Below are 23,656 nucleotides of genomic sequence, written 5' to 3'. Positions count from 1 at the left end.
CTGGCATTAGATTTGCAGTGCAACGATGTCATAGCACTGTGACGTCATCGAGTTCATGACGTCATACCATTGTCAGGGCACTGTGCAAAATCTACTGTCAAAGTGATATGTCCTAGGAGATATCGTATGATCTCACACAAGCGATATCTCCCGTGTAACAGTTTTGGATGATGAATGGGCTTTTTACATATCCTGCATGCACGTAGTGTTGCCGTGTCCATCAAATAGACCTGTTTTACCTCCTACCTATACGTTATACGTAGGGATATTAATTTTACCTCATGCGTAAGTTTTTACACAGGACTGAGTTTCCTCTTACGTAGGAATATGTACTGTATCTCATTCGCAGGGACAAATGCCTCATGCGTAAGCTTCTTTCCCTTACGTAGATGAAGCATACGTGAAGGCCTGGGGTAGAATAAGCCTTCACCAGCCAATGCTTGCCATAAAAGACGACTGTGCTTGTCGTAAGAGTCGACTAACGGGATCGGGTGGTCAGACGTGCTGACTTGGTTGACACATGTCGTGAGTTCCCAACTGCGCAGATCGATGCTCATCGGGCTGTGGTATCTCCTATACATAGGAATGCCTAGTATATCTTCATATTTACGTAGTTCTATCATACACAGGCTTATTTTATCTCATTTCAGATAAACAAATTGTTTGGCTTGAAAAGCTAATACAAATCCCTGAAAAAACATTGCTTGGGTTCCCAGCTGGCCAGAATGCAGCCCCCATTCTATTCCCGTGATGTTTTTAAATTGGACCACGTCTTGTTGAGGTTTATAAACATTGATTTGCCCCATGTTGTCCCCGTGCTCTCTGCCAGATGAGCTCCCAGTATGGATGCACAGAATCCTCGCATGCTACGTGCACTTAATGACGTATGATACAACAATAATAGAGTTAATCACCGTTATCTATGGATTATCTCACAGAAATGACGTTTTAATGTCATATGAAATGCATGAAAATCTGTATAACCCAAACATGGTCACCATGACCCTTGGGCTGTTTGCAGAATCATATAACTTAGATAAACAAAATGGATAAATTGTATCAAATATTGACAAAAGCTCGACAGTCTACTTAATAGATATGATGGGACTAAAACGTGAAAATGGCAAGGAGAAATATATACTAGACAAAAATAGTTAGAGACATATGTAAATTTTGAAATTATGACTGATGATATATTTGTTCATTCACACACTGATAAAATATCAGTCATAAAAATACCAATATCCCTAACGTATTGTGTCCAGTATATTATAGGATCACTGGAAATCATGGATGATGTAAAGTCTTCCTAATAACCGTTAGTTTTAAATCGATCAGCTCATCCAAATAGGCAAACTCATGTTACAGGTTAATCTTGTTGTTTAAACGCCCGACGGTCTAGCAGGAGAACTGGGTTCGAATGTCACATGGCTGCGATGTGCGAAGCCCATTTCCGGTGTCCCCGCCGTGATATATCGAAAAAAGCGGCATAAAGCCCAACTCACTCACATCACATGGTCTTAGTCACCTGCTTGATTATGTGTCGGCGCGTCCGGACGGCTTATAATAGCTTTCACTTAAAGTACTACTTACATGCAGACTATCGTAAAACACAGTTTTTCGGATTCCTGGAATGCAAATTTTGAGTGAGTTTGTCTGCTACAATACTTATATATGGTATTACAGCAAAGTACGTGCACAACGGACAAACTTATATCGAAGTAACCGATATGTCGAATGTTATGGTGCCGGTCCCTTGTTGTACGTATTAGCCAAAATGGGTTAACGTTTGTTTTATACTGTTCAGTATACGATTATGGTCTATTTCAGTCCGTCACAAACGTAGTATACTGCATTGTCGAGTTTGGCATTAACCACAACCAAAAATATCAGGTCTGAAAACCGCTTCTTACACGAAGGCAAAGATATACCAAGATTCTGGGTTTTATACAATAACGTGTGGATTTGCAACGGTGTCAGTACAATCTTTAAAGATACCCTTTCAACTACCACACATCTGAGACAGGTGCGTTTCACTTGAATTACAACAGTTTAAATAATTGCAAGAATATTAAAACAGCATTTTTAATTAGGCAATTATTTCAAAATTGCTGGTGCTCGCGCACGGTGTCCAGGCCTTCACTTTGGAAACGACTTACTGGCCTAACTCAAATTTCATCCCAAGCCAGAACGTTTCGTAAATAATTGCATCCTAAATACTGACCTATTACTGACCAGCAAATCCATTCAGCAATGATATGTTTTTAAAAGATTAAACCCATTACAAAAACTTAATTTCAAAGTCATATTTAATTACGTTCAGAAAAAAGCCGTTTTGCAACAGCTGTCCGTTAACAGATACTGTTAATAAAAGATGGAAAAGGGGGCTTTTGAAAATGTGTGATTGCCTGAGCCTGTCTCTTAATGCAGGTGTATTTTGGTTTACATATACCAATCGACGTGTCGACGTGCTTGGTCACTGACGTATACATTAACGTCATGCTCATTATCGACTTATTGACATTTATTTGGCTTCTATATAATGGTTCCACAAACACTGTTATAGGTGTAATAAGGACGGTGGGGTAGCCTAGTACTTACAGCGTCCACTCGTCACACCGAAGACCCGGGTTCGATTTCTTACACGGGTACAATGTGTGAAGCCCATTTCTGGTGTCCCCCGCCGTGATATTGCTGGGATATTGCTAACAGCGGCTTAAAACTACATTCAGTCAGTCATTATAGATTATATATCATTCGGTATACAACTGTCAACATCAACTATTCAAAATTTAACACACACATACACACATACACACATACACACATACATGTTCCGACAATATTGTGATTTAAAAAGGTACCTCACGTTTTTTGTGGGCAGTTTCGCAGACGTCACAGCTGTCACAGCATCGACATCACGGATGAGGAAATTATGATACAATATGTAATATATACTGATTAGAATTTGTATGTCTTGCATGTGTAAAACGTCAGGCATGTTTTCATAACATCCCCTTGGCTGTCCGTCATTAATATGTATGATCCCTTGAATCAATAAGGTAGGTTTATACACCGAATATCACATACAGCTCTATGAATATTAACTGTTATTTTGTGAAATGGAGCGCTTTGCATCGATATAGCATTTCAATTATGGCGTTAAAGTGGACTCGTGTGCAAATAAGGTGATGATATTGTGAAACGGTATGAGCGGTAACAGGTTTGGAAAGCTACTGAAAGTTTTTGTAAGGTCAAAACGGGGAGGAGGGGTCTGGGGTGGACGGTTGGGGATCTAGGAGGCATATGGTCGCTATTTGATCCTTGGCAGCGTCGTTCAAAAAGGAGTTAATGTATGATAATTTGGTTTTAACCTGCCCGACGCCGAGTGAGTGGGTGAATTTAGTTTTACGCCGCACTCAGCAATATTCCAGCTGTGTGGCAGCAGTCTGTAAATTATCGAGTCTGGATCAGACAGTTCAGTGAACAAAAACATGAGTATCGATCTGCGCAGTTGGGAACCGATGATATGTGTCAACCAAGTCAGCTAACCTGACCACCCGATCCCGTTAGTCGACAAGCATGTGTTGCTGAAGACCAGCTCTAAGCCGGATCTTCATGCCGGATCTTCCTGATGCCAAGCATTTAAGGGGATACAAAAGCTCTGTTTGGGTTCGTATAGCGTGCCGGGATATAGGATCGATGTAAACATGAGCTAAATCCATTAAATGGGAATTAATCATAAATGTAACTTTAAAATCCCGTTTCAATCCCTGAACCTTTACTCATAATCAGACGATGGGCAGGTGGTATATCAGGGAGGTTAGGTCCTTGATTCTCGAAGCTTTCTTAATGCTAAGTGTTAATGTATGTCAGTTATGGCCTTGGCGCTATGAGAGCTCCGAAATTCTAGGCCCTGTAATGGCGATGTTTGATCACTTAGTCTCAGTATTATTCCTTACACTCACCTATTGAGTCTCAGTAGAGGAGTGTAAAAATACTGAGATTAAGTTTGCTTAGACTGTGTAATGATTGAGAACAGAGGTATGGTTCGCTCCATCGTGGTACAAACATGCCATCAGTCATCAGACAAGTCCTGAGGCGGCGGCATAGCCTAGTTGTTAAGGCGTCACGCCGAAGACCCGAGTTCGATTCCCCACAGGAGTACAATGTGTGAAACCCGTTTCTGTTGTCCCCCGCCATGATATTGCTGGAATATTGCCAAGAGCGACGCAAACACACTCACTCGCTCACTCACTGCTGGCTATTTTATCGCTCACTCACTCACTCACTCACTCACTCACTTACTCACTCACAGTTAGTTACTCTACCGCAAACCGTCTCTTTAAGAAATACAGCAAATTACAATACGGATATGGTGAACTTAAACGACCACTAATTCTAGTTCGTTATAACTCTAGCTTGTATTGCTCAAAGCGGCGTAAAACTAAGCACTCAGACAAGTCCTAAAACATTGAGCACAGAGATCGTATCTCAGTCGACTGCAGCGTACATAGACATTCAACAAGACAAGATTTACGACTACACAGTACTTCAATCACGGTCTGCGTATTTCCTGTCATGGAAGATAACGCTGAAACACAAATCACCCGTTGCCCAGCAACACCATCAATTCAAAATAAACAAAACAAATAATAATTGAATGAAGTGTTGGACTACAAAACAAAATTGCTTTTGTAATTTACCTGTTTTCCTACCTGAAAGAAGGACAGATGCCGCTGTGGGCATGGTCTGTGACAAGGCTGATTGTGTGACATCGCGTGACATCATGTCAAAGTGGTGTAGAACGTTGCATATGAATTCAGGCAGTTGTTTTGTTTCGCCAAGACTCGATTATGTATTTGCCGCCATATAGCTGGAATATTGCTTAGGGAGTCGTAAATCTAAACTCACTCACTCCTTAGTAATACAGACAGAATATATCTGACTCCGCATTAAACGACATCCACTCTTACTGACGTACTACACTGCAGGGCATCAGACACTGTCGGTTTGCACATGTTGATTATGTACTGGTTGACTAACGCACCACTTGGGAATACTGAACGCGGGTGTAGAAGTGTTCGTGGTGTTGATCACTGGCTTGTCTGGTCCAGACCCCATATTTACAGACCGCCGCCATGGAATATTACTGTGTGGTGCGTTAAATAATAAACGAGCAGTGTACGACAGAGTGAATTTGGACCAGATAATCCAGTGACTGATATCAAGGGGATCTATCCACTCAATTCGGATGGGATGACTAGGATCAACAGGAACAAGAAGCCTGTCACCCGACCTATTCGGGCAACTGTTACGAGAAGTAATGGGTTGCTGAATACCATGTCAGACCCGGAAACGAAACGCAATGGGTTGGTCAGAGTTATATTTGTACTGGAACCCGTAACGTTTTGTTTGTTCATCAAATGCGTGTGGGCATGTTGCACGCCTTCCATTGCAGTTCCTATATATCTATTCGCCTGCAGTCTGTAATAAATGATATAGGGGCTACACAAAACACGCAATTCACATGGCATTCGTAGCACTACGTCTTTCGTAATCCTACGACAAACTACACAGTCATTCCAATTCGTAGAGCTACGAACGCTTTGTGAATCAGAGCCTACATTTTCGAAGTTCTCACAGCGGTAAGATATTCGTTAGGTAAGTTAATGTATGGCACTTACGACTATCTTAGCACCAAGAAAGTTCGAACATCTAGGCCCAGATTAACTTTAACATTAACTTAAGACTATCTTAGCGCTAAGTGAGCTTCGAAAATCTAGGCCCCGGACAGTAGGTTCCAAGCACGTTAATGCTTAACCCGTACAAATCCATGTTGCTTGGAACCTACTCTCCTGGGCCTAGATGTTCGAAGTTCTCCTAGCGCTAAGGTAGTCGTAAGTGTCAAGCATTAACATTAACTTAAGACTATCTTAGCGCTAAGAGAACTTCGGAAATCTAGGCCCTTAGGACTACTTGTCCTGATTTACACTGGCTGAGTATGTTAGATCACTGACTTTGTGTGCTGAGGGTCGGGTTTTGATTCCCGGATCTGACTCAACCAGAAAAAAAGCACTAACATGTATACTTGACTGCGAAAGTGTAACCCCATATGTAACCCCATATGTAACATATGTTACATCTGACCACGTTATAGGCATTGCATACATTGATCGGCCTTGTGTTTCAGTACATGTACATTGTGTACTGTGCAGTTGATACCGCTGGGTGATGCTCGTAGCAAGCTATGCTGATAGCATTGTGATGGGATGAACCATAATCTCATTAAGATGAGACATCTTTGCTGCGAGAGGTACCTTATCTGAGTAACACATGGGACAAAAAGAGATTGGAAATGACCCGAACTTGAATTGGCGTGGATCAGTTTCAGCGGATGCTTGTCACATGCAGTCATATGCTTGATTGAAGTATTTGATGGAATACGGCCTCGTTTGAATATCCGACTACCTCGAATAAAGGAGACACTGATCCAACTGCGGACATGTCTTGCAACCATTCATTGTGCAACAGCATGTGGCATTTCTTATCTTGACAAGTTATTATTGATTTCATATTTACATTTCATCATCATTCATCATCCATGATATTATGCACATGAAATATAATTCGTTTGGTCACTCGATCCGGGTTTTTTTTTCATGTCAGTGACAAAAACAAATATTCGAAGAGAAGCATTACAACTGGTCTTCAGCAACCCATGCTTGTCGTAAGCGGCGACAAACTGAACTGAATCCAGGCCCAGCTTGCTCATTGGTCATTAGGTCACCGTGGCCTAGATACCTAGGTCGATACCGGTGATACTCACAATATGTGGAACATGTCTAATTTGGTAATTCCAATGTTTCGAACCACAATTCTTCAAAAGTTATTATCTATGAATATGTTTGTTAATTGAATAATTGCCCCTCCACGGTAAACTGAACTAATTTATTTCCATCATTTAAATTCAAATAATCTGGGGAAAATGATGAAATTCGTAAATATTTCCTATTTAGTGAAATGAATACTGATATTCTACTCACTAAATAAATTCTGATCTTTTTCGTGTTGATATATTTTAAAGTAAAGTTTTGCATTGTGGTGCTCTGGTGGGAGATGTCAATCATTTCTGTTTAAATGTGCAAGTAATGTCTACTGCTGGTTTGATTTGATCCAATGCTTTGAAATCCTAAAAGTTCAGATACTAACACCATTATGTACGCCAGCCTTAGTTAGCCACAAACTATAACTACAAATAGTGTTAGACAAGTCCATAAATTAATTGTACTTAGTAAACCTTTCAATTCATGTGTTATATTTCTTGCCTTCATTCATTATCTATTTCCTTTTTTCATATAACTGTCGGGAGCGAGCTTTAATAAGTTGAATAACCACTAACGCAGTGCAGAATAAAATGTTCAAACAAAACCTCGTGCTATTCATTACTCGGTTGTCTAACCCATAACATTATTTACAAACCAGCGTTAACAACAATTAGAACCAACCTTGACATACAAGTGTCAAACATTCTGAACACATTAATGTTAGTGATCTCATTCTAGTGGGTCCTGGGTGTTTCGTGTAAGACAAAATATGTCTGGTCACGGTATGTTCTACATGCTGTATTCACGTGGGAAGATCTGAGTTAGAACTGATCTTCGGTAACCCGGGCTTGTCGTAAGAGGCGACTAACGGGATCGGGTGGTTAGGTTCGCTGACTTGTTTGATACATGTCATGATATCCCTATTGCGTAGATCGCTCATGCGGTTGATCACTCCATTGTCTGGTCCAAACCCGATTATTTACAGACCACCCCGTATAGCTGGAATAGTGGTGACATCACTCACTACGTGCTGTCCTAGAAGGGATACAACAATGCAGGGCACGAAGAGATAAACCAGACCAGAATGTCAGTCCTGTGACATCCATAGTATTTGCCTTCTACTTGAAAACTAACTTCTAATGCCTTTTAAGAACCTCAAGATACAAGTCGTTAACAATGCAAATATACAACTGCTGTTGTAATTTGGAATTATTAATTGTGATATGTACATAGTTTCAAAATAAACATTACAAATAATTAGTGCCATAATGCGTCTGTCATTAATTATAGAAAGCAAACAATGATAATCTACAATTATGAATGTTTCAGTCACGTCTAAGAACGAATAACCCACACTTTGTGATGGCCAGAAGGTAAACTGTATAGTGAGATCACATGACTAAAACTTAGGCATTAACAAATTTTCTTTCGGTGAGAACTCACCTCTGGACGTTGTGTGTATTAAGATTATAGGTCACACTGGATTGTTTCTTATCACTGTTAAACCCAACTGTTTATCTCTCTAATTAGCAGGGTGGTGGGGTAGCCGAGTGGTTAAAGCGTTCACTCGTCACGCCGAAGACCCGGGTTCGATTCCCCACATGGGTACAATGTGTTAAACCCATTTTCTGGTGTTCCCCGCCGTGATATTGCTGGAATATTGCCAAAAACGGCGTAAACCTAAAATCACACGCTCACTCGCTCTCTGATTAGCATTATCTCATCGTATTTTGGGTCGAATTTCGACCTTATGGCCGAGATCGATATAATGCCTAGCCACTGGTTGTCAGTATAGCGCTATCACATAACCACATTTGATTTCAGAACCTTAACATCAAATCCTACTTGGTAGTTGGTCGTTTAACGCTCAGCAATATTCCGGCGATAAGACTGAAGTCTGTGAAAACTCGAGTCTGGATCGGACGACACAGCGGTTGACATCATGAGATGTGTTACAGCCAGCTTGTCCATCTCATCCCCTGAGTCGCCTCTTGCGACTGGTCGAGCTAAATATCAACTTTTAATCGTTAAATATCAACGACTTAACTTGGAGCAAAGATACTGAAAGAAATAAATTTAGGACCACTGGTGAGCGGCGGAATTCATGATTTAATATAAGGAAGCATGTATAATGATTTTTAAGCGTGTTGTTTTAATGATTTTATGTATAAAATTACTCCCGAGATCGCCGAAGACCGGGGTTCTGTTCATACATGGGCAAAATGGGTGATGCCCATATCTGATGCAACCTGCTGTGGTATAGCTGGAATATTGTTATAAGTGACGTAAAACTCACTCACTTATGTATTAATTTCTACTTCGTTAAACAACAAACGAAGTGAATTGAACTTAGGGTGCGGATCAATTTTCCCTCTGTTCGACAATAATTACATGTATCACTGGTTTCTTCAGTCTGCTTCGATGACCACGTGATCAAACTCCTGCTGTTTCCACCATATAAAGTCAAGTGCAGTATGGTTGCACTGACACCTACACTCGTATCATTCAACCCTCACAATTTGTAATTCTATACGAATGTGCAGCCGGTTAATGAGGGAAAGAGCTGTTACAAACGATATCTGGATATTCATGCGTCGGAGTTGCATTTCTGAACTCTCGGCTTCCTCCGTTACTCCTTCCGACAGCAATGTCACATCTCGCTTTGAACTTTCGGACATTTACGTTAATCAAACATATATTTATGAAAAACAAATATGGGTCTGTATTATCTTTTAAAACAACATGAAAAAAATGTTTCATGTGACTGACGAACGATCTTAGCCGAATGAGTAAGTTATATGTTAGTGAGTGAGTTTAACTTTACGCCGCACTCAGCAACATCTCAGCTATATGGCGGCGGTCTGTAAATAATAGAGTCTGGACCAGACATTCCAGTGATCAACTGCATAAGCATCGATCTGCGCAACTGAAAATCGATGACATATGTGAACCAATCAGCGAGCCTGGCCACCCGGGCCGTTAGTCTCCTCTTACCACAAGCATGGGTTACTGAAGGCCAATATTGTAACCCGAACCTTCGCGGAGTTATACCCAAATGACTATTGATTCGAGGTATTGACTATGCTCACATTCTTGATTGCCATACTGTCCCATCATAAAGCGATTTCACTGAGACGACAATTACAGTTAATTATTGATGAGTTTTACCGAATAACGTGGCTTAAAAATTCACCTAAATGTGCATACCGCAGGCCTAAATTTATAATGAACGTATAAATTAGGTGAAAGTTTGCTGATAGGTCGGTTTGAAAAAGAAGCAACATACATTCATGACCCCGATAGACAACAAGTTCATTGTTGCGTAAATTTGGAGATGGTTCTCGTGCAAGCTCCATGGCTGCATGTTTACAGAATTAAGTATTTGTTTTCAAAACCCATTTGCTTCAGATAGTGACAAAACTTTATGGATGAGAAACTTCTTTACTTGGGTGGAGCGACGTTTCGATACAGCTTCTTGTATCGTTGTATGCTTGTGTCTTGTATGCTTGATAACGATACAAGAAGCTGTATGAAAAAAAAAGTTTTGTCTTTATCCGATTCACCAACTTATAAACATGCCTCTCAAAGAAGTTACTCAATTGCTTCGATGTTATTAGAGAAACTTATCACTGCCTCTCCCAAATCTCACTACCTAGAGGCACATGACTAAGTAAAACATCTTGAACTGGCTCGTTGAACAGCGTTCATTCTGCGTTTAAAAGTGCTAGAATGATTTACATTTATAAATAACAGCAAAGTGAATATTCTTTTCCAAGTCATTTATTATTCAAATAAATCACGCTAGGTGGATGTAATAAGAAAAATAATCAATTAGATAGTGATTAATCTTCAAATGAGATCACTTGAAAATATCATGAAATTACTGAAGTCGGTGATACTGACGAATAAAAGAAAGTGTACACCTGTGTTTGATGATGGCTAAAAGCAAACGAGTAATGGCGGTGGTGGTGTATTTGATAAATAGTGATAACTGTGGTTTTAACCTCAAGTTTGCTGTGTCTCTGAGGTGTCTTTAGTCTGGTATTGTTCAGTAACATTTGTGAGGTGAAATGAGCGTATAACGACACACTTAAGAACATTCCACCCATATGACCACGTGCATTCTTGTACTAGCCCAGGTTTAAGCTAGTTTCATCTCATTGAGATATCACGGGGCAGTTAAGCATTTATACCACACACAGACACATTACATTAACTCCGAGCTGACGAGTCCTGTTGCACCCATTATTGCCGAGCGCCACACTGTGATCAACAAGAACCATATTTTAACATCTTTCGGTATGCCGCGACGCGGGCGTGTCAATGTTTTGGAGGTTTTATTTATTTATTTTATTTATTTTTTATTTTTTATTTATTTATTTATTTTTGTTGTTGTTGTTGTTAGTTTTCAAGTATATATGTCCAGTAGTTGACTTGCACTCGATGTCACCTGAAATACTGACGACCTTCTAATAGAACCTAACACAACAAAAATCAGATTATGTTGCTGTGAACAAATTACCTATGTGTTAGTATTCAAAACAACTGACATATGATGAATGCGAAGTACTGTTAATATCTTTTCAGGAAGCAGTAAATGATGTGGCGAAAATTAGGTGTCAGCGTTTATGGTTTTCAAAAACATCATAGTGAAATAAATACGTTCTAGTTATCTGATGTCACACTTTCAGTGCGTGGAGATACAATAGTTGGCGGATGTAGACAGTTTTAAACGGAGGGCATGGTCGTGTTGTGACACGTGTGATAATTTGTTGATATCGTTCACTATTCAATATTTCTGGAACAATGTTCAGAACTCCTGGCCCGTTGTGGGAAATCATTCCCCAGATATGAACTTGTTGGGGGTGCTTTACAGTGCTCTGTAAACAAGTTGTTTTGTAACGTTTGTAGCTGAAATGTCGAACTCTCATGCGTCTTCGGTTACTGAAGCAACGGAAACTTCATTAGAAGATTCACTAGAAAATAATATCTTGTTCCACTGCGGCAGCCGAAAATGTTTGATCCGTTTAGCTTATGAAAATCTCTGTTTTCTTTGCTTCTTATTGAGAAGAGTTTTCTGGCAGGGACAAAACATTTTAACCCCACTTTTTGTAGTCTAAGTGAGATAGTCATCCGATTAACCTGTTTACACATTGACTGCTTAAGTCAGCCCTGAAGAATGTTTGATGTAGCATATCCACCCTTCAGACACAGTTTCGTGATTATTCGGTGTTCATGTCTTGACGTACATCGAGGTCTGCCTCACTTGTCAAATCTTCAATCTGGGCAGATGCTTTGTATTTCTTGCACAACTTGATCATACCTTTAACTGAGACATCACACTTGTATTCTCTTTCCATAAACTTCTGAAAGGTACTCCATTTGTTTTCTGCATCACTCAGGGTCACAATCCTGCTTCGTTCCAAATGTGTCCAGTTTCATTTCTTTGCCTTTTTCACTCTGTAAAGAAATCACGATAGTTCAATATGGAGAAAATGTGTTTTACCGAATGTTTCAAACCAAAGGCAAAGAGCATCTCCAGAAACGAAGTATTATATTTTTAAACAAAAAAGGTCATATTTCTAACATCGACGACTTTAAACGCCTAAAAATGATGTAATGAAATTTGCGACTGTTCAGTCTTTCTGAGTATAGTTTAAGTAAGTCAGTACAGAAGAATAATAACGAAAGAAAAGTAAAACTCACCTTTCTGTCTTAATCGCCGCTCCTGAATTACAACGTCGGATATCGATACTGTATCAAGGCTGTTATTACGTTGTTTAAACGCACAACAATGATGAAATCACACAATTTAAACTCATTTGCATGGATAATTTACGAATAGCATTTACAAACAGACACTAGAATTAAACTAAAAGTGGTGCCTAAATGTAAACGTAGTGAAAGCGGTTCCATTTATGAAGTGAACAAACTTTTGATACGCAGCTATATTACTGCAAGCGTCCTCGTACTTCAGCTGTAACAGTTCAGAGCTAAAGTGTCCTTTATTACATTACACGAAGGGATAGAGCATGTATTTCTTAAACATCGTTTTTAATTATTTTCTTTCGGTTTTGTTTTTATGCTTTACAAGACCTCATCGATTACCTGTGTGTCCAAATATGATGCAGGACACGACTGCTTGTAAAGATCTTTGTAAATTCGCCCTTGAAAGAATGCAAGTGCCTGATTGTCTTTGCGCCACATTGTTACATGAAGAGACTTTCAGGCGTAATATAAGCACTAAAAATTAAACCTTCCACGATCAATAACATTATGTTAAAATATACATGTAGTTTTTAGTTGTCATACATGTTCATGAACTCAACGGGTGTACAATGAATATCGAATTCGTTGTGAATATCATATAATCAGATTATGGTTTAATTCTAATAAATATTTCATCCAGTCTCTACACAACATGAATAATAATTTGAACTAGTTTTCTTAAGGCTTGAATAATTCATGTATCCGTCACTTAAATGACCGCCTGAAGTATGATTGCCTGTTTGCCTCAGACACTGGTATATGTGTTAGTATATGTGTTAGTCCAAACGCATACAGCATGCGGTTATTTTAAAGATTTAAGTTGTCCATTTGAGTCCGTTAATTGAAACGGAAACAGAGGATGATAGGAGGGCTTGGTTACACCTCACTCTGAATGTCAGGGATCGATGCCCGATGTAGGTAACATATGACACCCGAAGAAACCCGAACTATGATAAAGATGCTCACACAAAGTTGCGCAATTTTGTGTCCTAAAACCAATTCATGCCTATACAGATTTGAGATTACTCCCGTCTCGAAAAGCTTCACAGTACTAGTGTAATCTCCAATTTTTCAATCCTTTGGTGTGTCTGGCTAGTCCAAATGTGGAATTTTTTCAGCGGGGATGGGATCCGCCCCTGAGAGCATGTGTTCAGGGCGTTGAGCACAAAGGGAAGGAACTCTTTCATTCCACATCAAGAGTAACTTGCCCTTTATGACCTTGTATCGGTTTATGGCGTCATTTGTGACGGAGCAACACACAGTTCGAAATGACCTGTTCCTACCAAAATGAAAGGTACAACATATTGTTATTCAGTTTCAACTAATTTGTATGAAAGTATTAGCTGTGTCAATATATCCGATATATTTGGATTAAGTCAGTCCCCATGACAATCGGAGGTTCTCAGAAAGAATTTTTAAACCAGATAACTGATAAGTCAGCATGAAGTTCTAACTGTAGACTAGATCTAGCGTAGAACACGCTGGAACGTAGAGCACACTCCGGGGCACTTATATATCCTGGCGACTGGCGTAATGTAAATTCGCGGACATCTGTTTATATATGTTAATATACATAGGCCTTTAACAAAATAGGCATTATTGCCCCCGTGAAGGTCCCGGGGTAGAATAGGCCTTCTGTAACCCACGCTTGCCATAAAAGGCGACTATGCTTGTCGTAAGAGGCGACTAACGGGATCGGGTAGTCAGGCTCGCTGACTTGGTTGACACATGTCATCGGTTCCCAGATCGATGCTCATGTTGTTGATGACTGGATTATCTGGTCCAGAGTCGATTATTTACAGACCGCCGCCATATAGCTGGAATATTGCTGAGTGTGGCGTAAAACTAAATTCACTCACTCACTGCACCTATTTTAGTAATTCTTGAATAATGCGTAAATTTGCCGATGTGTTTTCTAGATTCTATGTATGCTGTGTACCTAAATATCTCAGGTACGTTGGGTTATTGACTACAAATGCATTTCTCACGTCTTTTTTCTACACCATATTATGATATGCCATTTTATCAGTAATATTCACAATTAAATGGTTAGCATTTGGGTGTCAAGTAACTGTGTGCAACTATAATTTTGTTTTGGGAGTATTTAGGAGAGAGAGTAGATGTCTGTTTTTTCCATATATGTATGTTTTGTCATTGTTTTCTTTTTGGAGTACACCTTTTTACACCTCTGTTGGTGGTACATGATAATTGATCTTTTTCAAAGACTTCATGGCCATATCTGTATGCCCAAAACTTTATGTCATTGCAAAACCTTTTAAAAATTCAAATGGAAAGCTATCTAAACCTGGGTTCTATCAGCAGCAGGGAGTTTATGATAAAATCGTGATCAATAAAAAGTTCTTCCCGTTCATTAATAAGAGAATTAATGAGTTTACTAGTATAATTTCTGTTTTCTAAATGACAAAAGTATTTAGTTTTCTTCCCCTACTTCATGCCATTGAATTCTACATATTAAATGTCTACCCGTTTCTTCCTTTTTAATATTCTCTATAGTTCTAACACATTTTAAGATAATTTTGCAAACATTTCATCATAACTGCTTTGAAAGTTTTCCCTAAGTTCATCTTCAGAAGCCTTTATATTTTTGCTGGCTGTCCTGTATTTTCAGTTATTTTTTAGACATGATGAAAATGAAATAGATTTACCTCTTACTTATATAAGAACATTTCCATAAAAAGTTCAGCATGATTGCTTAGCTTAAGACTGAGGTCATTGCCCCCTCTTGCACTAGTATTTTCGAAAGCAAATTCTTCTTTAGTTTAATCTAATGTTTCTTTCACCAGTTTGTTATAATCTGTATTACAGAGGCCTATTTCTAGTTTTCACCACATCCAGTGGCAATGAAATGAAATATAGAACAGTGTCTGTTTATGCAGAGGAACCCTTTCCAGTGACACTTGAGTCTACTAGATAGCCCAGATAAGTGATAAAGCTATGGATGTTGGCTCAATATCGCACTCATCCCACCAAAATGGTCAGTCATATAGTGATTAGCCCAGTGGTACAACAGCTGTTATTTCCTAGTTACACAAAGTACTTGATCCAAACTACCAGCTGTCAGACTTTCATTTTTGTGCCTGAGAGAGCTAAATTGACTTAAATTACTGGTTTTGTGTGTAGTGATTAGGAATCTCACTCAGAGAATGTAGATGTGAACACCAACAAGGTACTTGAATCTGTACTTCAGGGAGAAAGCATGTATCAAAACCATATCCTAAATATCACATATATTTTGGAGCCTCCTGGAGGCTCATTATGTTTGCCTACCCCTTCCATCTTGATATATAATATTCTTTATGTAAACAATGTCATTGTATTTGTGACTGTGGCTTCTTGAGCACTGTGATTTGAAGCCTTATGGCCAGGGACTGGTATCACTGCCAGGAATCTCGAGGGTTGGTATTTAAAAGGAAATACTAATGTTCCAAACCCATGTTACCAAATTGTACAGATTGTAGAAATGTTAGGAAACATTTGCCAAATGTCAACAGACTTAGTACTGAAATATACATCATATCAGCAAACCAAGGAGTAACTGCTTGCTGTACATCACTACACACATGTGTAGATGATATCTCTAAATTTAGGCAATGTGTGATATCAGTGACTTCTGACAAATGTGCTTATGCACCCTAGACGTGGCAGCAGCACAGATAGCTCACCAGTACCCAGGCTACTTGATTAATTAAACCAAGGTGAGGAAGATACACCATCTGCCAGCCACAAAGGCAAACGCCATTGTGCTTCATCCACTTCATCATTGCTACTGGGTTATGATTGGTCTACAGTAACCTATGTTGCAAACAGTTGGGGGTCAGATGGTCAGACTGTCTGACTTTGTAGACACCTCATTGTATCCCAATTGTAGGGCTGTAACTAAGGATGGATTGTAACTGTTGAAACTCTGAAAGCAATTAATGGATGGTGGAAACAAAAGACTGTGTGATAGTATGTGTGACTATAGATAGTTTAGTAATTAACTAGTTTGGTAACAAAAACATTTCACATCCTGTCCCTAGCCAGTATACAAAGGAAACACATGTAGGAAACTGATATTGTCTCATTTGCATATATTCATGAAAACAGTATCCAATACTCACCATGCAGACCGAAGTGTTTATTGAAATATGTACTTGTACAGTTGAATGGTTTGGGGCTAATAGCTTTCACAAATGACACATTGTCGCGAATCCGGCCAGAAATCACAGCTAATATTTATAATGATCACTTTAAACATATTCATTGACACTGAAATAGCTTTCCTACAGAATACATGGCTGTGATGTATCAAACACTTGGCCATAAAAAGGCATTGTTGAAATATGTTAAGCAGTATGAAAAACTTTCTTTTAAAATAGTGAATGTTAACAACTACTGAAATATATTAGGCTTGCACCTTTGTAGGACGTTATGGTTTAAAAGTAAAAATGCCTGTCCGCTGTTTTAGTCATTGTCGAAATTGGTTCTTGATCTGTAGGCATGATCTCATCCCCAGAACATGTTCTCGATATGATATAGATTACGTACAGAGGTGTATAATTGTTGTGTTCGTGCCAACACGACTAAAGGGGTTCCGACAATTTTAGGACCTTTACCACTGCGATTTATCCTACCATTTTTGTAAAATGGCTGTTGATAAAAGCTTCAAGCACTCCATCCTAAGAACTGTATGAAACGGGAAACAAATGCATCAGAATCATAACCTTTCCTTCCTGTGAACGAACATGAAGATCCGGCCTTGAAATCAGGGTCAGTTTGTTTCGTGAAACCGGTTCTGGTCTTAAGAGGAGATAATGGGATGAATAATGTTGCGGGCTTGCTAATTAGGTAGATGCATGACACGGTACCCCAGTTGCGCAGATCGATGCTCAAGATATCAATCTCTAGACTCACAGGTTCAGACTAGATTAATTTCAGTCCGGCGTCATATTCCAGGACATGAAACTCCCAAATATTTCAACCAGACCACAGGCCTGGTTAGTTGTAAAACTTGCATGCCCTGACCAAACGTTACCTGCCCACAGAAACTATGCTAATTTTACTTGGTATCATTAAATAAAACTGATGAATATCTTCGTATACATGTCTAAATTTTAACGCGGCCGTCGGGCAGGTAAATTTGAGAACCTGACAGTCCGTGTTGAAAATAACCCGTCCTGGGCGGTCGCGCAGGCAGGTATTTCCCGAATATTGTCGGAATATATAGCGGAGGACAATAAATGAATGCCCAACAAACAATCCAATGGACCTACCAAGTTTCGTGTTGTTTAATACCGATGCGTACAGATTTACCTTTAACACTATTTGTAAAGACTTTCACCCATAAAGAGCTAGGCTACCATCAGATAGTTAGGATATTGCTGAGTGCGGTTTTAAACAACAAACAAACTACAGTTGGATGGAAGACCACCTGTTATATGATATATCTATTTACTTAAGGTATGCTGGTATGTCTGAGTTGTCACATGCCATCGCAGATCGAAGCTCATGTTGTTGATCACTGGAATGTCTGGTCCCAGACACCATATAATGGATTATATGCTCTCTGTGGGTCAGGACTCGATTATTTAATAACGGACCGTCGTCATATAACTGGAACATTGCTGAGTGCGTCCAGTATCTGATTGCGGCCATACTGCCCATACACGCACGGTATCGTGAGCCAATGTGGTTGGAATCGGCGCTGACGTGATTTTTCTCAGATATTTCAATCCACGTCCAATAATTTCGACCACAAAACAAACGCAAATTGTAAACACAGGGTCATTTAATCCACCTATGAATTTTGCCATATTGGCCATTATTCAGTCATAAGTGATAGTGTACTTGGATTCTGTTTTTCGGATCCTGAAAAGTGGATGAAGTGGATGTGTTATTTTATTTTATAAAACATTGCACTTGAAAACTGTCGTCTTTTTCCCTATTCTGTTATTTTGTGGTTTGGTTGACGTAGTAAGCTCAAAGGTGATACAGATCTTAATACAGTTGCAAAACAAAACAAAACATTTAGTGAAAATGACTCGAGCTCAAAGAAAACACCACGATCTGAGCAAGCAGAAAATCTATCACAAGGAGTAGCCTCCCTTTGGTAATCGGAAGTGGAATGACGTCAGGTGCTAAGGTTGTTGTTGCTTCTAAACGTGTTTGTGCATCGCGCAGGATTTCATGATTTTGAGGTAATTGAGCGTCACGTCGTCTCGTTCACGTGTTTAATATGCATCTGGTAACAGGCCCTGACACAAAAGATAGTTACATGACGTCAGTTGCATCATAAGTTGATGAAACAAGTGCCCAATTCCGTTGCCCGGACGAAATATTGAGACGCTACCGCCTGAGGTGATCACACGATTAGTGGATGTTAATTCCTGTGGTATGTCTAATCCTGTGGATATCAGGAATTGTCTTTTCAGCATGTGTTTACTGTGACTGTCAACATGTTCCGTTCACTTTTTAATTATCCTGTTTTTAAATCATTAGGTGACGCTTTTCTGTTCATTGATCGCATGAATAATTTGGCAATCACGTTGGTGGCCACGCCCACTTTTAAGGTGCTGTTGTTCCCAGATGCTTTCGAATAATAATCATAGCCTATCTACTTTTCGAATCGACGAGAATCTATATTTAGTCAGCATGTAGCTGTAATTGGTGTTTTTTTTAACATCCTGACTATATGTACCAAGTCTTAATCAACGATATCAGGTGTATAATCATGTTTGTATTTGTAGATTCTAAATCATTCAGTGTGTCAGATTTTGTGTGTGCTTTTTTCACTGAAAGTATGTCATAATATGAAATAAATTTTCATTGTGCTGGACATCATATACACTTGCAAACACCTATTTTGGATGTTCATGTCGTAAATTTAGTTGTAACCTATAATGGTAATCCCTAAGAATTCTGATTTGGGGGAGTAATTGTGTTTTAAGTCAACATGATCATTATATTAAAGAGAAAGAAAGCATTTACAAATTATTTGTGTGAGGAAATTTATTTGAAAGAAAATATTCATGACAATTTGAAAAAAATGCATACTGCCTTAACTGAATTTTGATACAAAAAACATAGAATCAGATAAATATGTGTAACATGACAAGATGTTATAATACATAATCTGTGACTTCTTATCTAGCATGTTTCAGAAGTATAACCAAGTCTTGTACCAAGTGGCAGATTATGTCAGTGTGATAACCCACAGTCTGATGCATCCAAATGTGACATTAATGGTTTACTATGTACTCCTGTCTGTTGAGGCAGCCTATGTGAAGTATTGTTGCTGATATAAGTGAGCCTTCAGGCAGTGTCATGGAAATGCTATTGCTGATATATGTGACTTTTTGAGGCAGTGTCTGAAATATTGTTGCTGATGTATTTTTTGTAAGTGACAGTTTAGACAGTGCCTGTACTCAGTTGTTACTGTTTTAAATGAGACTTTGGGTCTATTGGGTATTGTCTGTGAACTGCTGTTCCTTGTGTGGTAGTTTTTCTGTTGAGGCAGTTTTACTGTTGAGTTGTGGATAATTTATGAAGCCTTCTTGTTCCTCCCATTGTGATGTTCCTGGACTATTCTTAAAAATCAACTAACCAACCAACCAACCAACCAACAAACCAGTCAATTAAGGTTTCACATATACTATTTAAGAACGTAAAAAATCATCATACATTTATCTTTTTATGCATTAGGGGATTATGGTTCAACATGTTACATAAGTAGGCATCCAGTACACAGAAATACATAGAATGAATGCCAAAAACTAACTATATATTGCATTTCTAGGGATGCACAATAATGTTCACTGTACAAAAATCTTGACCAAAACTGTAAAGGCCCTGTAATGAAATCTTCAGTATAGTACACCATACTAATTCATTAGTTTAAAGGACCCTTGACCTGTAATGAACGTTAAAATATGTAAGTGAAGGTCATCTGTTGACCCCAAGTTAGGTCAAGGACAAATTCTGGGGATGCTATAAACATGGCTTGAAGTCATGTGTGCTATTTACACAATGTCTCTATTTACCAGTGATTTCAGTGCCAATGAAATTTTAGTCTTAGCATCATCTTAGTTACAGTTTGGAGTTATTACATAGACAAATATTAGATAAGCTTATGAGATCAGTTAGAATACCCCAAGACTGGCTGTAGACAAGTGATTGAGTTGCTGACTGCAGTTATAACTCCTGTTGATGTGGACTTGATGAAATGAAGTCTTGAAGTTTTGATGATATGTACAGACAGTGTACAAAACTATCATCAAGATTTGACATGGTATATGCAATCATTATTGTGATACAAAAGTCATTTGCACATTTGTTGTAACCTATAAGTATAACAGGGTTCGGAGAGGCTTGAAAAAGCCTGAAATTTGAACATTTTACACCAAAAGGACCTAAATTTGTTTAGCCATTCAAATGACCCTAATTGCCAGTGAATTGCTCTACAATTGCCCTATGTTTAGCAAAACACATCAAGTTATGGTTTTATTGGAAACTCACACAGTAAAAGTACCTTGAAATGACAGAGGGTGTTGATTGATGTTTTGGGTGTTTTGTGAAGCAAAACTTTCCTAGTGTCGTGATGTATCTAAGAGTTTCTTTCCTGTGATGGCCGGTCCCACACTGCACCAACCTTGTGCATGTTCAGCTGTGTATGTGTCATGTGTGTTTCTATAAAATTGCTGATTGGACTGAAAAGCTGTAAAAAGGCCGTAACTTTCATGGCTGATAATCTGTAACAGACACTGTATAATTATAGAAGTATTTGTAGAACAAGACCTGATAGTAATTACATCACATAACTTGTCAGTAATGCACATGAAGCAAATGTTAGAAATGACATCCTGATGACAATTTGTATAATGGACGCTAACTTTCTAGTGATGTGGTGCCATTATTAGATCATGGAATTACAAGCAATGCGTCAGGCTTCCATGTGATTAAAAGCTGGCCCAATACTGTCTATCTCATGTGAGGACACTGCTGTATTGATCAGTATAATTGCTTACTGCTGTAAGCTTTAATGAGGTAATTGCTCCTGCATTTTATATGGCAGTAGGAAATGGACAACCATTTACAGTAGTGTCCTGTAAGACTGGTGCTGTTGTTTGCTCTGCTGATGCTGTTGGTTATTGTACATGCTTGTTCCAGTTATTCCATCCTCAAAGATCTATGATAGAACCAAGCAAGAGTTTCTCCATAAGAAGTATGTATTATGCAACACTTTTTGTGCTCAGATGTCATTTGCAGGAAATTCTGTTGCAGTCATTTTGTGCAGTGCATGGTGTTCCTTGAGATTTTAAAGTGCCATGCCGCACTTGTACTGATGATGTTTTAGATCCTGGGGAATACAGGTGTGTCAACTCCACAAATATTTCTAGCTTTCCTCAAATAGGTTAGGTGTCATTTCACGTAAGCTAGATAATAAGCAGTTGTAATTATGGATGTTTGTTCGCTGCATCTTCATTAAGAGAGATAATATCCTGTTCCTTGTTGTTTGTATAAAAGAGTTTATGATCATCTCTGTTTTATAGGCATGTTAGAAATATCCTTATTTTTGACAGGTTCTGAGTTAAAATAGGTCCCTATGCTGTCTGTAAGTATTGACCAGTGACTATAGGATGTCGTCTGCCCTGATTGCATGAATCGTCAGACAATAGGCTTGTTTCCTGGTCCAGATTCAGTTATTTACGCGTTGCTGGCAGGCTGTTTGAACAACAAACAAAGACACTTAAAAAAAGTTATGGTTCTTTGAAGATATTAAACGTTGTTTGCATAGATATATGTATATTTAAGCAATGCTAATGTCCTTTGAATCGTCACAGTCTCTGCAAGTTTTTTTATGATTGTTTATCCATTTTCCAACTTTCCTTTTATGAAGGAATTTATAATTTCAGTATCCCTTCTCATCATAAGGTCAGGGCTAAAAATCCTGCAAACATTGTGTTCCATTTAGAGTATGGGGTGGCAGAGGGGTGGTCTGTTTACAGAGTTCATTCACCAAACTGAAGGTCCGAGGTCATTTCAGTTGTCAACCTGATTTCTGGTTTCCCGTACTGTGATTTTGCTGTGATATTGCTACAACTCCTTTTCTTTGTGGAGCAGGCAACAGTGTTTAAGTTGTGTGAAGGCAGTGGGTAGTCTAGTGGTTAAAGTGTTTTTTTTGTCAGTGATTACCCGGGTTCAGTTCCCCACAGCGGAAACCGGTGACTCTGTCATGAGCAGCAGTTTCAGGTTACAATTTACAGGCTGAGGATCAAGTCACCAAGACAGTCAACACCAGATCCACTAGCAAACATGTGATAACATTGTGCAGCAAACCTGGTTGCTGAAAACAAATCATAACCCAGTGTCCACCCATAGTGTCTGAGGGGTGAGAAACACTCAGAGAGACCTAGTGACACAGAGCAGCTGGTAGTGTTTCAGCATTGATCTGGAATCATAAAAGATGAACGTGTGAAATAATGGACACACTTACAGTGGTCATATCCGGCATGATGCTTGATAAATGTTAATGTAGCCAACAGCTGCTTTATTTATAAATAGGTATCAATAACCATTACTTTTGTAATTAAATACTGACAGAGGACAACTGTTTGTTACAAAACTGCCTCAGAGTCATTCAGATGTATTGGGTATTTAAAATGGTCACCAAGTCAGTTGTGTGACACGACCACACAATTACAGTTGATATTTAGGTAATTAGCGTTTTTTCACCTCAGCAGTATTACAGTGAATGGACCAGTACACTATGTTATTAATATCTGCTTGCAACTTTAAGTATAGCGATAAAGATGAAACTTGCACAAATCTACCAACACTCACAAGGTGAAATTTGAACATGTCTTTTTATTCCTTTGACCTAACTTGTAAGAAATGATGTGGTGGCACATATGGGTGCTCAAATTTAGGCAGATAAAAGAGGTTTAGTCCATGAGAGAATTATTTGTACAGTGTTTAAGTAAATGTCTTTCTTTTCTATTCATAAAGGACAAGTGGAGAACAAGTGAAAATAGTCCATGTATTTCCACTAAAATCTCCCCCAA

General features: G+C 38.8%; 1 protein-coding gene across 6 annotated transcripts in view; it reads left to right on the top strand.

The window, feature by feature from the left end:
- LOC137294847 (ADP-ribose pyrophosphatase, mitochondrial-like) overlaps positions 1 to 23,656 on the top strand; it is a 49,850-nt gene that overhangs the window by 5,088 nt on the left and 21,106 nt on the right. The window contains exon 1 of one of the 6 annotated variants that reach the window (XM_067825995.1): positions 18,720 to 18,793. The exons of 1 other annotated variant lie outside the window; for it this stretch is intronic. Coding sequence is in view for 2 of the 5 variants with exons in the window: in XM_067825979.1 (XP_067682080.1) it covers positions 21,783 to 21,816 (34 nt within the window). In the remaining 3 variants the exon portion in view is untranslated. Of the gene's footprint in view, positions 1 to 18,719; positions 18,988 to 21,752; positions 21,817 to 23,656 lie in introns of those variants that run through there. 4 more of the 6 variants (XM_067826005.1, XM_067826019.1, XM_067826013.1 and 1 more) reach the window with 4 other exon arrangements.

The sequence above is a fragment of the Haliotis asinina genome, chromosome 1 (genome assembly GCF_037392515.1).
Source record: "Haliotis asinina isolate JCU_RB_2024 chromosome 1, JCU_Hal_asi_v2, whole genome shotgun sequence".
Taxonomy (NCBI): Eukaryota; Metazoa; Mollusca; class Gastropoda; order Lepetellida; family Haliotidae; genus Haliotis; species Haliotis asinina.
The sequence above is the reverse complement of the archived record's forward strand: the minus strand, read 5'-3'. Positions and strand labels throughout refer to the sequence as shown.